Source organism: Malania oleifera, chromosome 1, assembly GCF_029873635.1.
Source record: "Malania oleifera isolate guangnan ecotype guangnan chromosome 1, ASM2987363v1, whole genome shotgun sequence".
NCBI lineage: Eukaryota > Viridiplantae > Streptophyta > Magnoliopsida > Santalales > Ximeniaceae > Malania > Malania oleifera.
The window spans coordinates 123452087-123467201 of record NC_080417.1 but is presented as its reverse complement, the minus strand read 5'-3'; the positions used below and the strand labels follow the sequence as shown (position 1 = coordinate 123467201).

Sequence of the window (15115 nt, the reverse complement as noted above, 5' to 3'; positions counted from 1 at the left end):
CAACCATCTAATCTCTTCATCACCCTTTCCATTACCAGGTTCCAAAAATCTGCGGCTCTATGGTTACCCCCCAAAAGGACACCTAAGTAGGTCAAAGGCCAATCCAAGATACCACACCCCACTTCATTAGCCCACTCCCTAACATGCATGACTAGTACATCTTAGGAATGTAAAGCATTCCTAAGTGTCACGCGTCAAGCTTGTTCAAGGCATTATGCTTACATGTGACCGCTTAGCTTGTATGCATGGGATGGGTTACCATCATGTAAATAGTTGTATAGGTTTTGTTAATTGAGTGTGTCAATGCCTTAATGTAAAATTGGAATATGACTCCTCGGTCATTTTGATGTTTCCTAGTGCCAGAGCTAAAACAAGCATATAAAGCTCTTTACGAGAGGGTGAATGTTCATCAATCTTGTAAAACTCACTAGTATTTGTAAGCATAGCCTACTTGCTTCGCTCACTAAACACACTTCACCTATGGAAGTATTGTCAATGAATTTCGTTGCTTCAATGTTTACCATATACTTGTCATTTGCTTACATAAATTGCTCATTACTTCCGCTTACTTTTTATTCAATTACTATGAATGTGTTCTTGTGGTAAACCGTTGTATATTTTGGCAGACTAGTTGAGCAAAAATGCTTTAACTATTGTTGCACAACCCTTCACAAGGTGTGAAGTGTTCGACCCCTAATAATTAGTATCATAGCTTGGTTAATTGCAATGTGAATTCAATTGCCTTTGTATTGTAGAATTGTATTGTAGGATTGTATTAAGCATCGATAAAAAGAGACCATACCAACCAATGCTGAGAAAATTGAAGCACTAGAGACGCAGGCTGAGATCATTAACAACGTGGGCATGAAGATGGCTAAACTTGCTATGTAGATGCATTTAAGGGGTGACAAAAATATCAATAGGGTTCCATGAAGGAGAGGACTTCCACGCTACTATAGAAGCATTACAGATCCAATTGGTGAATCTAAATGCCAAGATGAACCTGATGATTTGTGCTATGGTAAATTTCCACTCTACGTGAATAGAGTATGGAGAACTAAGATGCCAAACCCAGAGCATTTGGGGGTGCACGTGATGCTAGGGAGTTAAAAAACTTCTATTTGAGAGGTTGAAACCGTGGGCAAAGGCAAAACTTCAGCAACAAGTTCAAGAGTTGTTGATTGCACACTACACTATAGAGAGTTCCACAATGTTTAAAGAGAGTGGCATGAGTGGAAACAGTGAAAAATCTTTCAAAAAGGGTAAATCCAAAAGTGGGGGAGATAACACCAAGGCACCAACTTCAAAAGAATCTTTGACATACAAATTCAGTCTTTCAACAAATCCAATGGTAAGGGTAAGATGACATGCTTCTTGCGTCGAGGCCCTTACAGAGTTGTTGATTGCCCTCACAAGTCGTTGTTTAATGCCTTGCAAGCTTACATTGCAAAGGGGACACAACGAGATGATGAGGATTAGGAGGGAACCCAAAGGATGGGTGCAATGTGGTAACTCATCCAGTTGGAGAGGTAGGAAAGAGAGCCTAAACTTATCCAAGATAAAGTTACACAGCCCTGATGTTTGTGGATTTGTGGATCAATGGGAATAGAACTTGTGCTATGGTAGATACTGGGTCTACCCATAACTTTGTCTCACAAGTAAAAGCATAGAGACTCAACTTGAACTTATGGAAGGACTTAGGATGCATGAAAGTGGTTAACTCTGCAACTCAGCCTACTCTGGGAGTAGCCAAGCAAGTTAGGGACATGCGAATTTTACAATCATGTTGATGGATGATTTCCAAATAATAATTGAGATGGAATTCTTAAGGGAGACCAAGGCAATACCAATGTCGTTTTCTAGTTTCATTTGTCTAATAGGGGACCACCTTGCATGGTGCAAGCTATTGTGAAGAAAAGGGATGATGAGAAGTTATTCTCAACCATGTAGCTCAAGAGGGGTTTAAGAAGAGGTGAGTAGACATTTCTTGTCACACTGGTGGTAGAAGAAGTAGGCCAAGAGTGAATTCCTACTACCATCCAAGCTATGTTGGATGAGTACAAAGTTAATATGCCAGACAAGATACCTCATAACTTGCCTTCACGACAGTGTGTGGAGAACGAGATCGAGTTGTTACTAGGAGTGGAACCCCTTGCTAGAGGGTTATGCCGGATGGGGCCTCCAAAGTTAGTAAAGGAAGCAACTTGATGAGTTATTGGAAGCGGGCTATATACGTCCTTCCAAAGCACCGGTCTTATTTCAAAGAAAACATGATGGTAGCATGCAGATATGCGTGGACTACCTTGCACTCAACAAGGTGATCATGCGCAACTAGTATCCCATTCCATTGACTATTGATTTGTTTGATGAGCTAACTCATGCCAAGTACTTCAACAAACTTGACTTGCAATCAAGCCACTATCCGTGCGGATAGCATATGGTGATGAGCCGAAGACCACTTGCATGACACTTTACGAGGTATATGAATTCTTGGTGATGCCGTTTGTGTTGATGAATGCACCAACAACATTCTGCACATTGATCAACCAGGTATTGATAAGTTTGTCGTGGTATACCTGGATGACATTATTGTCTACAATTCCACTTTGGAGGAGCATGCAGAGCATCTACGAAAGGTAGTCAAGAGGCTAAAGGAAAACAACCTTTGTGTGAAGAAAGATAAGTGCTCTCACTCTGAAGAGCATCAAATTTCGTGGTCATGTGATCAGACAAGGTCATATCTAAATGAATATGGAAAAGGTGAGAGCTATTCAAGATTGGAAGATCCCAATGATAATTAAGGAGTTGTGTTCCTTTCTTGGACTTGCCAACTACAATCGCAAGTTCGTGGAGGGGTACTCAAAGAGAATTGCCTCATTGGGAGAATTGTTAAAGAAAGGTCATAGGTCGAATTGGATACAGAAGTTCTAGGGATCCTTTAACAACTTGAAGGAAATGATGCGAGATCCAGTACTGCTCTTCTAGACTTCATAAAGCCCTTTGAGGTACAGACAAATGCATCAAGCTACGCCCTTGGAGGAACCTTCTTATAGGATGGGCATCCTGTTGCGTACGAGAGCATAAGCTTAATGAAGCAGAGCAGAAGTACATAACTCAAGAGAAAGAGATGCTATCATTGATACATTGCCTTCATGCGTGGTGGCATTACCTACTTGGGTTGAAATTTGGGGTGAAAACAGATAACTCGACTGCCAATCACTTCTTTACACAAACAAAGTTATCATTCTAGCACACCCATTGGCAAGAATTCCTAGCAAAATTTGATTTCTTAATTGAGCACAAGGCAGGCCAGATGAACCAAGTCACAGATGCACTAAGCAAGAAGGCTGAGCTTGCAGCCTAACAGATGGTAACACACTTGACAATATGATTACCATGACAATGCAGGAGCAAATTAAGTAGAACTTTGTCAAAGATCCAGTTGCCCAACAACCCATGAAGTTAGTGGAAGAGGACAAAGCATGCTAATTCTGATTAAAATATGGATTGTTGATCACACATGGCAACTGACTCTTTATGCCTTGAGCTAGCGATATGAGGAATACATCCTTGACAGAGTGTCATGACACCAATGGGCAGGCCATCTAAGATAGCATCGCACTTTGGCATTGTTGAAGCAAATACTACCCACATATATGTGATGAGGTGGTTGAGTATACCCCTTGTCTCACCTACCAGTAAGACAAGGTGGAGTCGGAGAAGATTTCAGGGCTATTGGAGCCCCTTCTAGTACCAACAAGACCATGAGAGAGTGTCTCACTTGACTTCATCACCAACTTACCAAGAGTTGAGATAGATTTTCAAAATATGGTACATTTATACTTGCATCAAAGAGGAGACAGCCCACTTGTTTTTCAAACATGTGATTAAATATTGGGGTGTTCCCCAAGACATTGTCAATGATTGAGACTCAAGATTCATAGACAACTTTTGCATAGAACTTTCAAAAATTCACGGTTCACAGCTTGAAATTTTTTCGAGCTACCACCTATAGACAAAAGGACAAACAGAGAGACTCAACGAGCTACTAAAGGTATACTTGCCCCATTTCACCACCGCCAATCAAAAGAATTGGGTGCAGTTACTCGGCGTGGATCAGTTTTATTTCAACGCCCAAAAGAGCTCAACCAACAAAAGTCATTTTGAGCTTGTTACAGGCCAACAACTATTGTTATCTCACACAATGGACGAGCTATACATAGAAAAGGATCCAAGAGCATACATCTTCACCAAAGAATGGAGACAGAATCCAAAGACCACCCAAGTTTACTTGGAGAAAGCTTCCAAGCGGATGAAAAAGTGGGTAGATCAAAGGGAAGACCGTTGCACTTCAACGTGGGTGACTTGTGATTGTTAAGCTCCATCTACAACAGATCAAGTCAATACAGGCCAATATAGGAGACTACTTCACAAATATGAAGTACCACTCCCCATCTTGGTTAAAGTTGGGAAGACCTCTTACAAGGTTGATACTCCAACTTGGATGAATGTGCATCATGTTTCCTCAAGCCATTCAACACCGACACTAAAGATCCAAACAAAAGTCAATCAACTAGAGCACCATTGAAGATAGTGTGACTTGACAGAGGAGAAATTGAAATCATCCTTGAGACAAAGAATTCACATAATCTAGGAAGAAACGGTATGAATTCTTAGTGAAATAGGGAGGCCTTGGAGGCAAAGAAATCAGTTGGATGTCAACAAAAAACATGGAACCATTCATGGACAAAGTTGAAGAATACCTAGTGTCAAAGTATTTAAGGATGTCAACAACATAAGCAGAGGAGAATGTCATGAGCCAAGCATGTTCAAGGCATTGTGCTTGTTTGTGACCGTTTGTATTGTGTGCATAGGATGGGTTTACCATCATGTACTTAGTAGTATAGGTTTTGTTAATTGAGTGTATCAATGCCTTAGTGTAAAATGGGAATGGGAGTATAACTCCTTGGTCATTTTGATGTTTCCTAATGCCAGAGCAAAAATAGCATATAAATATCTTAAGGGAGATAAGTGTTATTAGTCTTGTAAAACTCATTAGCAATTGTAAATGTGTTTAGCCTACTTGCATCCCTCGCTAAACACACATTGCCTATAGAGGTGTTGTTAATGAATTATGCTGCTTCAATGTTTACCACGTGCTTGTCATTTGCTTACATGAATTGCATACGACTTCCGCTTACTTTTCATTAAACTGCTATAAATGTGTTCTTGTGGTAAATTGTTGTATACTTTGGATGACTAGTTAAGCAATAGTGTTTTAACTAATTCCGTATGGCCCTTCACAAAGTATGAAGTGTTCGACCCTTGACACTAAGGCTAGAGCCCTGATTTTGCACCAGCATGCAAAACATAAGGCAGCTAAGCCCAAAAGTGCATGCCTCATCCAACTATACACGCCCTATCCATGGGGCAAAAGCATTCCATGCATTCAATCATGAGGCATATGCATAGTTGGTCTGGACTGCCCTGCCCCCTACTATAATAAATCTCCCTTGTACTTAATCATAGTTAAAAATACAAAAATATGGTTGAAAATCTTGAGAAGGAGTTTGGTTAATGGAATCAAAACTATTTTCATGGAATAACCGAGTGACATTCCCAAGACTCATTCCTGAAAATGTGATGTCGGCATTGATTGAATATTTTTATTTGGCATGCATTATAAGATTCTCACGAACATACATAGAATGCCCATATCAGTATTTGGTTCAACATCCTGGCATTTCGAAACAATTAGCATCATACCATTATGTGTATGAAGTAAGAGGATGTATACAGAATAATCAAATTTCCAGAAAAACTTATAAAGAATATCAACCAAATTAAATCCATGTCTTAAAATTTTCAACCATCATGAATTAAAAAATAAAATAAAATAACACATTATCCAATTAACCAAAATAATGGAGGCAATTTGATTTCAAAATTTCAACTATTATGTTTTGGTATTATAACATAATAATAATAATTTTTTCTTGATTCATATTTTTGCTATTATAACAATACATTTTTATAAATATAATTATAATGTGTAATGGTGCTATATTACAAAGGCATTAACGCCCAATAGTAGTGGGGTATGGTCCAAAAAAAAAGAAGATTTTCACAGATTCTCATGGAACTTATCCATCGAGGATCATGAGACTGGGATTCCCATGTTTCGTGAGAATCCTTCAATCCCATGGAATGTGAGATTCCTGCATGCCATGCATTCAAAGAACATTCAAAGATGTCGCCAATCAAACGCCCCCTAAGAGCCAAAACTATAGTGTAATGGACCAAAACAATTGTATTTTTCAAAGAGAGAGAGGGAGAGTTTTTTTTTTTCTTTTCAAGGGGGTTGTGAGGCTTGCAAGTAGCAATAAAGAGAGAACAAGAAAACAGGTTCCAACTTCACCAGCGGACAATGACTTCTTTGGTTATTCATCATGGATAGTCAACCGGATCTCTCTCTCTCTCTGGGTAGTCAATTTCTTAAAATTTTCTTTTTTAGCTTTAATTTTTTTTCCCTAGTTAAAACTGCTTTTATTGGGTTTGTTTCTCAATAGCAAATATATTTTTTTATAAAAATAACAAATGAAATAAATTTCTGAATTTCTGATTTCGACAGCAAACTCAGTTTTCCTTATCAATTTTATGCCTTTCCACTGTGCTACTAATCGCTTTCAATGTTCCAAATCACCATTACTTAATTTTTATATGTTCTGAATAAATTTGTTCAATAATGATATATCTTACATCGTTTTTTACTATTACTAAACATAATTTATTTATTTTTTTAATAAAAAAATTTGCAATTTGAAATGCATGCACATCTCAGAACGGAAAATTAATTGCTCTATGCCCCCACCCAAAAGACCCAGTCAGAGATGGACGCATTCATAGTATCAAAAAAATACAAAAGAAATTCCTCATCACTAGCTAAACTGAATTTGGCACGGTATTTGTGAGCACTTGTTCAGTTGTTTTTTTTGCCATCTACAGAAAATTAGTCACTCTGTATGTTAAGGAATATTCATTAACTCAAGTGAACATTTTGCATTTATCAGTTCAAAGAAAAAGGCTACCATAGGTAGAACATTCTAACTCTTTAAGAGCCTATTTATATGTCAAGACCACATTTCACTGAGGGCATCATCACAACTTTCAGTTTAGAATCCAAAGTTCCATAGATGATGACAAAGGTATGACTGAGAAAACCCTGTGGATCTAATGAAGGAAATTGAAGCCCTCAGCACCAATCATTTGCAATTACAATCATGCAGCCATTAAAGCATACATTTACCTGAGACTTGAACCTAGTTAAATCAAATAAGCGCTCAACAGCTGGTTCCACTTGCTTCCAGTCATTATATGCCTTTTCCAAACCCTGCGTGATGCTTTAAATTCAGATTGACAAATTTAAACAGCTTCTCAGTGGCTAAACCATAATAATAAGAACACATAAAAATTAGATTAAATGTTTTGGATTAGCTATACTCAAGTCAAAATATAACAAACAACCATTTTGTAAATGAAAACAAACCATAACTATACAAAGAATTATATGACCTTACACCATCTAACATGCTAGAAGGCTAGAAATCAATCAAACTTTAGTGCAATCCAATTTAATGTACACAATCCTAACATATATTCATGTACCTTATCACTCATCATGCATCAGCCTTAAAAAAATATTAATGAAATTGTTTTTGAATCAGGTAAAATGAATAGTTTTCACTGGTCAACAATGCTTTCAGCATTTCTTTACAATTAATTCTATCTTTTAACTTTCCAATGTCATCATAGATCAGCCAATCTCTGAAAATTTGATCAAGATCATTCACCTTGCCTCTCATGAACAGGAAAATATAACCTATCTCAACAGGGGAAAAGAAAAAAAAAAAAAAAAAACTGCTCTCTACTACTACTCTCAGTAGACTCATAAACTATACGAAGGGTAATATTGCAATACAAGATTTATCTTAAAAATGATAAATCTGTATCAAGGAGATAATGAAAATGCATTAAAAATTCAAGGCAACTCAATAAATATGTCAAGCCTCAAGGAAGCTTTCTACTGCTATGCAAATCAGGAAACGCATAAGCCTTCCAACCCACCCAACTGTGGTTGACCTCTAACCCATAAAGGCCATGGGTGGTGGGGAATGCAGCAGCAGCAGCAACAAGCAAAGAAATTTTTATCAACATTTAATATTACCTGAATTGGCTCAATTAAGAGAACCAACGAGGTAACAAAAGAAATGATGCTACAAGCATCAATGGAACCCCTTGAAATCACCAGAGAACAAACACAGAATGTAGACAACGCTCCAAAATAGACAATTCGCACAATCTGAGGAATCAGCAATTTTATTCTTTTCTTTTTCAAATGTTCAAATAGATCAGCATTCACAAGTCGTTGAAACCGGGCACTCTCATGCAGCTCTGTATTGTTAGCCTTTACAAAAAGAATTGATGGGAAGACCTAAAAAACATAAACAACAATATTAATAGAGTTAGTTGATGAAAGAATTAAACAAAACACAGCAAATGAAAATATTGCGTCAAAAAAGAGATATTTGAAAACATATTGATGTGAATTTTAAGGTAAGCAAGACTACATGTTGCAATTGAACATAAAAAGGACATTGCTATTACTAGTTATTTTGGTCATGTAGCATTATTAATATATGTTATTCTTATGCAAGAGTTAGTGGGAGTATTATGGTCATTGTTATGTACTTGACATACTTTATAAATAGAGGGAGAGATCTATCATTGTGATTAGCGTCTTAGGGCTATGCCAATGCCCATGTGTTGGCTTGTTGGGGCTGTCGCATTGTTATGGTAGTTTGTTTCTTCACCTTGTTTGTGGTTGTTCTGGATGTTTTGCCCTGGCTATTAAAATTATTTATTCCTGGTTTCATTGAGAGTGCTGAGATGGAGTCCATGAATCCCAAAAGTATGTTCTTTCATCATTGCCAGAAATAACAACTGAAAAGTTTGATGGAAAGAATTATGTGCAGTGGTCTAAAACTGTCAAGATCTATTTGACAGGTTTAGGTAAATATGAACACTAGTTCCAATCTAGGCCATGTGACGACAAAAGGAAAGAGATATGGATTCAAGAAGATGCATTGATTGTCTCCCTATTGTGAAACTCAGTGAAACTCCAAACTGAACGGACGTGCACACACTAGGATGTATGCAAGGAGATTTGGGATCATGTCAAGCTCTTATATTCCCAGTAACATTACACGTACGTGCGATGTATCCCTAGAGTACTTTTAGTTACAAGTTACAACAGGGAGATGAGAGTGTCACAAAATACTTTGCAGAGATGAAGCGTATCCTTGAGGAACTTAATATCGTGCAACCCATAAAATCTATATTCGTAAGATTCAAAAAAGCAAAAGGAGGGAAGTTCTTCAAGTCCTAGCAAGTTTGAAACCCAACTTTAAGGCAGTCTGATCTGAGATTCTTGGGAGTGCAGAGTTTCCATCCTTTGCTGATGTTTATTCTCGCATTCTTTGTGCTTTCTCCAACACACATTCATTACACAAGGTGAGTCAACCATTGGCTTTGAGAAGCCTGCTTTCATTACACAAGGTGATTCTAGTTTTCAACCAAGTAGGCTCAAAAGTTTTTGGGTGGTACAAGTGGTACTGGTGGAAGGGATGGACATGATAGAGGCCCCCTTGCAAGTGCACGCATTGTGAAAAAGGTAATTCAGATGAGCTGTGTGGGGATCTTCAGAGTAGACTGCCACAAATTAACAATGCAGCCACCACAAATTCCACATTTTCATGCTTAAGTGGGGAGTAGCATATTGTGTCTATGTTAGAGAAACAGTATTCCAAGGTCCAACAGTATCAAGAATCCCAGCAAGATTCTCTTCTCATTGCATCTCTTGCTTACCTATCGTCCAATCTTTCTTGCACTAGTCCTTGGATTATAGACTCAGGTGCTACTGAACACATGACAGGCATAAGTAACTTCTTTTCCACTCTCCAATATTCTGAAAGCTTACATCTTATTGCCTAATGGGTCCACTATTGCTGTTAAGGTAATAATGATGGTAAATCCCACTTCCTTTATTTCTCTTTTTTCTATATTGTATATCCCCAAGTTCCCTTTCAATCTTATGTCAATTAGCAAAAAATCATAAAATCCATGATTGTTCAATCACATTCTTTCCTTATCCTGTTGTCATTCAGGGTTTGAAGAAGAGGAACACAATTGGCGGAGGACGAGAAGTTGGTGGACTTTACCACTTCGATTTGTTATCTCCTTCTGTTGCCTATACTGTTGCTGTTACACCACTCCAAATCCATTGCCGCCTTTGTCATCCTTCATTGCAAAGTTCAAAAAAATACTTCCTACTTTGAGTTATGTGTCTAGTCTTGAGTGTGAGTATTGTCAGTTCGGAAAGCATCATCGTGTTTCAATTGCTTCCTGAGTCAATAGACAAGCAGCAAGCCCTTTCATATTAGTCCATTTCAAAGTTCGGGGTCTTAGCTTGTGTCCAATTTGGGTTCTGATATTTTGTTACTTTGGTTCATAATGATTCAAGGAGGACTTAGCTTCTTCTTATAAAATAACATTCTGAATTATTTCATATCTTTTGTGTATTTTGTTCTGAAATAAAGACTCAATTTGATTTACTTGTTCAGATGCTTCGTCGTGAAATATTGAGTATTTCAGTATCTATTTCTTTACTTAAATGACTCACTCTGGTATTATTGATCAGTCATCTTGTGCCCACACTCCATAACGAAATGGACTTGCAATGAGGAAAAATTGACACATTCTTGAAGTCACTTGTACCTTGCTTTATCATATGCAGGTTTCTCTAATGTTTTGGAGTGATGTTGTGCTCGCTGCTCCTCTCTCATCAACAGAATGCAATCCTCATTTTGGTACAGTTCCATACTCTTTCTTTTCTCTTTTGTTTTCTTTTCCTCCTAGTATATTTGGGAGTGTGTCTTTTGTTCATCAGTTGTATTTTTTTAGGCTACTTATATGCTCAAAAGGGAACTGTTGTTATAGTCACATCCTGCAACAATTTTTTGTATTAGTCAATGTTGCCTTCTTTGAGTCTAACTTGCAAATGTATACACAATAGCAAGTCAAGGGAGGAGAGGCCCCTCCAGCTTTTATTGCTAAGCCTTTGGTATCTTCGTCTGATGATCCCATTTCCCATGGTGTTGATTCTACTGTCTATCTGCATCAGGTTTTGAAGACCCAATTGGGTTGCCAACATTGGGTGACCATTTTAAACTCAAAGTACAGAGTATCAAACAATAGGTCCTCTAACTTGTCTTTTTATCTTTGACAACGAAGTTGCCACTTTATTTTAATTTTTGAAAAGGCAAAATAAAGGAAAACCTTTTTAAAGAGATTAGATTCGGGAGTACAATTGTGAATAGAAAAGGAAACATTTTAAATTCTATTTGGTTAGAATTCAAAGTGTTAGCACCCTAAAACACCCACTCAATTGAATGGTTGTCATGCTTGCCATGTGTGTGTATACATCCCATTTTGGAAAAAAAATTTTGAAAACAAACTTTAGAGTTTTGGAAAGAAACATGAAATTTTCTTTTTGAAAGAGTCCGGTTGACCGCCCTCTGCAGCTTCTCATGCTTTTGGCATCATTCATTTCAGAAAGCATTCCACCCTTAACCCTTTTGAAAAGGTTTTCATAGGGCTTATGCTGAGGACTTGCCTACAAAGTAGACTGCCTACATATCCTCAAAAGAGGAATCAAGTCATCTATAGTTTTCAAAAAACATTTTTAATTTAAATTTATTTTTTTTTTAGTTATTTACGAAAAAACACTTGGATTTGCATGATTTTGGTTTCTTTAAAAGGAAAACTATAAAACTCAACTTGAAATCCCTTGAGTTATCTTCTAGAAAAGAGGTTTTTTAATCCATTCAACAACGGCACCATGAATGGTTCATTAAAAAGTTAAATTCTCTAAAAGACATTCTTGGTTTATTGGTTTATTTAAGGAAAAAACTACAAAAACCATTTGAAAGTGTGGATTTTTGGAAGGAAAACACAAACCCGACTTGACCATCATTGAAAAGATTGGAGAACACCCAAACACTGCTTCATGGATGTATGACCCCCAATAATCTAAAAACTTTGTGAAAATCATTGATTTTTTTTTTTTTTATATAAAACTCATGCAAATCCATCTGTTTTTTATGAAAAAGAGATTTTTTGTAGAGAAACCATGAAAACTCTAAAGAAAAAATCAATCAATGTTAAACAAAGGTGCTCAACCATGTAACATGAAATCCTAAAAAAAATCAAGAGAGTGCAAAATAAGTGCTCTTCAGAGTTGGCAGTTGACCATTTGCAGGGGGTTAGTCAACTGCCTGTAGCCAACAACGACATTTTCAAATGAAACAGAGGCCAGTCGACTGCCTAAAAGGAAACTTCAACACAAACATGATTTTTGACATTCTAGCATGTTTTTTCCTATGCAATCATGATAGAAACATATTTTACAACATCTAACATGCATTTTCGACATAGGAAAGTAAGGAAAATCATGAAGTACAAATCATGCGATTCAGGAAAACACAATCATGCTTCAACACGCCAAAATCAATGTAATGGATGGATATGAATGAAGTAAAGGGTTAGGCACTATTGACTCTCTGTAGATCAAGTGGAAGGCCCCTACTTCGAATCACACCCACAAAGTCCCTTTAAAGGAAGAGGATTATAGTTTCTCCATATTCTCACGGACATATGAAAGTTCCCTTGAAACAACATAAATTTGTCTTGAAACTCTAACCTTGCCCCCACTTGGACACGCCATAATCTCTCCCCAACAGGGTCCTTTTATAGGCCTTTAGTGGAGTGAAGGGAAACTCCTTTTGAATTTGAATTTTGAAAATTCAAATTCAAAAGTTAACCACCAATAACTACCAACAATCAACTGCCATGGCCAACAAGTGACATGTGGCATCAAAAAGACACGTGACAAACCCAACATCTCCAACCAATTGCATGAAAACAACTCAAAAAAATTCAAATTTGGGCTGGTATGGACCAATGATAATCAAGGTATCTAGGGCCTAAAGCGTTTTCTACAAACTGAGGGTCTGTTTTGTATCATTGTTGTTTCTATTTTCTATTTCTATTTCTGCATAGTAAAGAAAAAGATTATAAAAATGTGTTCATTTATGTTGCCAGTTTTTTGTTTTTGTTGTCAATTTTCAACTATTACAAAAAAAACTACGAACCAGATTTTATGGTTTTCAGTTGTCCTATTGCCAGAAATTTTAATATCCAAAAATAGTTTTTTGGATTAAATCATTCACATTATACACTTTTAAAATGAAATTAAAGTAAAATGATCATATGAATTTAAACGTAATTAAAATAAAATATACATAAATTTCAAAAAATAATAACAAAGCCAATTACAAAATATTTTACTATTTTTCAATTGTCATGTCCAATAAAATTTTTATTGTAGAGTAAATTTTGTAAGTATAACTATTAAGTAAAATAATTATATGAACTTGAATTTTTATTATAGTATTTTTTTATTGTTTATTATTTGCAATTTTATTATTTTAATCATATTTTTATAATATTATTTGATTTAAAACGAAAATAAACATTTTTAATTAAGTTTTTAATTTTTTTTAGTTTTATAAATATTAATCAAATAGGTTGTTGGTTTCTGGTTTTTAGTTTCTATTTCTAGTTTTTGGTTTTCATTTCTGTATTTTTTATAGTGATACCAAACGGCTCTGAGTTGCAGGCCACATATTTGGGATTATTAAAACACTTCTGGGCCATAGAAGTATCCATATCTTGTATAGGACCGTTTTGTCACAGAGGAATTATATTTTTGATCTTTTAGATGAAACTGGGATGTTAGGATCCAAACCTATTCGTACATCAATGAATCCTAACAATAAGTTAGTTCCTTACATGGATGTGTTGCCCAACCTTGGACAATATCGAGGACTTGTTAGAAGGTTGAATTATTTCACTATCACTTAACGGGATATCTCATTTGCGACAAGTTTTGTGCGCCAGTTTCTTGATTTTCCAAGAACAAGTCACAAGGACGTAGTATTTTGCATCTTTAGATACCTTAAAGTGCACCAAGAGAGATCTCTTGTATCAAAATTGGGGTCACCCTTATATTCAGGGGGTATACAAATTTATATTGGGCTAGGTCACCTTTCAACAAACTGAGTACGGTGTTTTTGTTGGTGTAATTTAGTTTCCTGAAAGAGTAAGAAACAAACTGTTGTGGTCAAGTCAAGCACCAAGTTAAGAGTATAAGGCCATGGCTCACACTATTTGTGGATTTGTTTGGTTGAAGAAAATGTTGGAAAAACTTGGTTTCCCACATTCTCAAGTCAATGGAGTTGACGTGTGATAATTGAGCTACTATTCACATTGCCTCCAACCCAATTGTTAGATTACCACTTTACCTAAAAGCTTAAGCTGTTAGGTTGTGGGCCAACAATATTATAGCCTTGACACTCCCCCACACATGCAGCCAGACAACACGTGAAAAGACAAACACATGATAGATAATACCCAATATAGAGAATATAATAATTTTGTAAACACCATATAATAAACTCAAGCAAAGAGACTAGAACCCACGACCTCCTGGAAACAAGCTTTGGTACCATGATAGATTACCACTTCACCTAAAAGCTTAAGCTATTAGGTTGTGGGTCAACAATATATATCAAGCCTTAACACCAATCTTCCATGAGAGGACAAAACACATTGACGTTGATTGTCACTTTGTATGGATTCCAACTAGTTGATTTATTTTCACTAAACCTTGGGGGGTGCTTGGGTTAAATTTATTTGTAACAAGCTAGAAGCATATGATATCTATGCTCCAGCTTGAAGGGGAGTGTTACAAGTTATTTTGGTCATTTAGCATTATTAATATGTGTTATTGTTATGTTAGTAAGTGTGAGTTAACTCCTCCTATGATGCATTCAATGTCCTAATTTTTCACACACAGCCGGTCCCAAGCCCGAGTAGAGGAGTAGGGTTGCCTTAAATGGCTAACAGCCGACATAAAACTTATCAAATCACTATAATA

At 36.5% G+C, this 15115-nt stretch overlaps 1 protein-coding gene across 3 annotated transcripts in view; it reads right to left on the bottom strand.

Moving 5' to 3' along the window:
• Window positions 1–15115, bottom strand: part of LOC131152891 (ABC transporter B family member 29, chloroplastic) — a 49027-nt gene that overhangs the window by 23388 nt on the left and 10524 nt on the right. For all 3 annotated transcript variants that reach the window (XM_058104832.1, XM_058104849.1, XM_058104840.1), the window contains exons 4-5: window positions 8225–8491; window positions 7307–7390 (exon numbers count right to left, since the gene is read on the bottom strand). In XM_058104832.1, the coding sequence (XP_057960815.1) occupies window positions 7307–7390; window positions 8225–8491 (351 nt within the window). The remainder of the gene's footprint in view (window positions 1–7306; window positions 7391–8224; window positions 8492–15115) is intronic.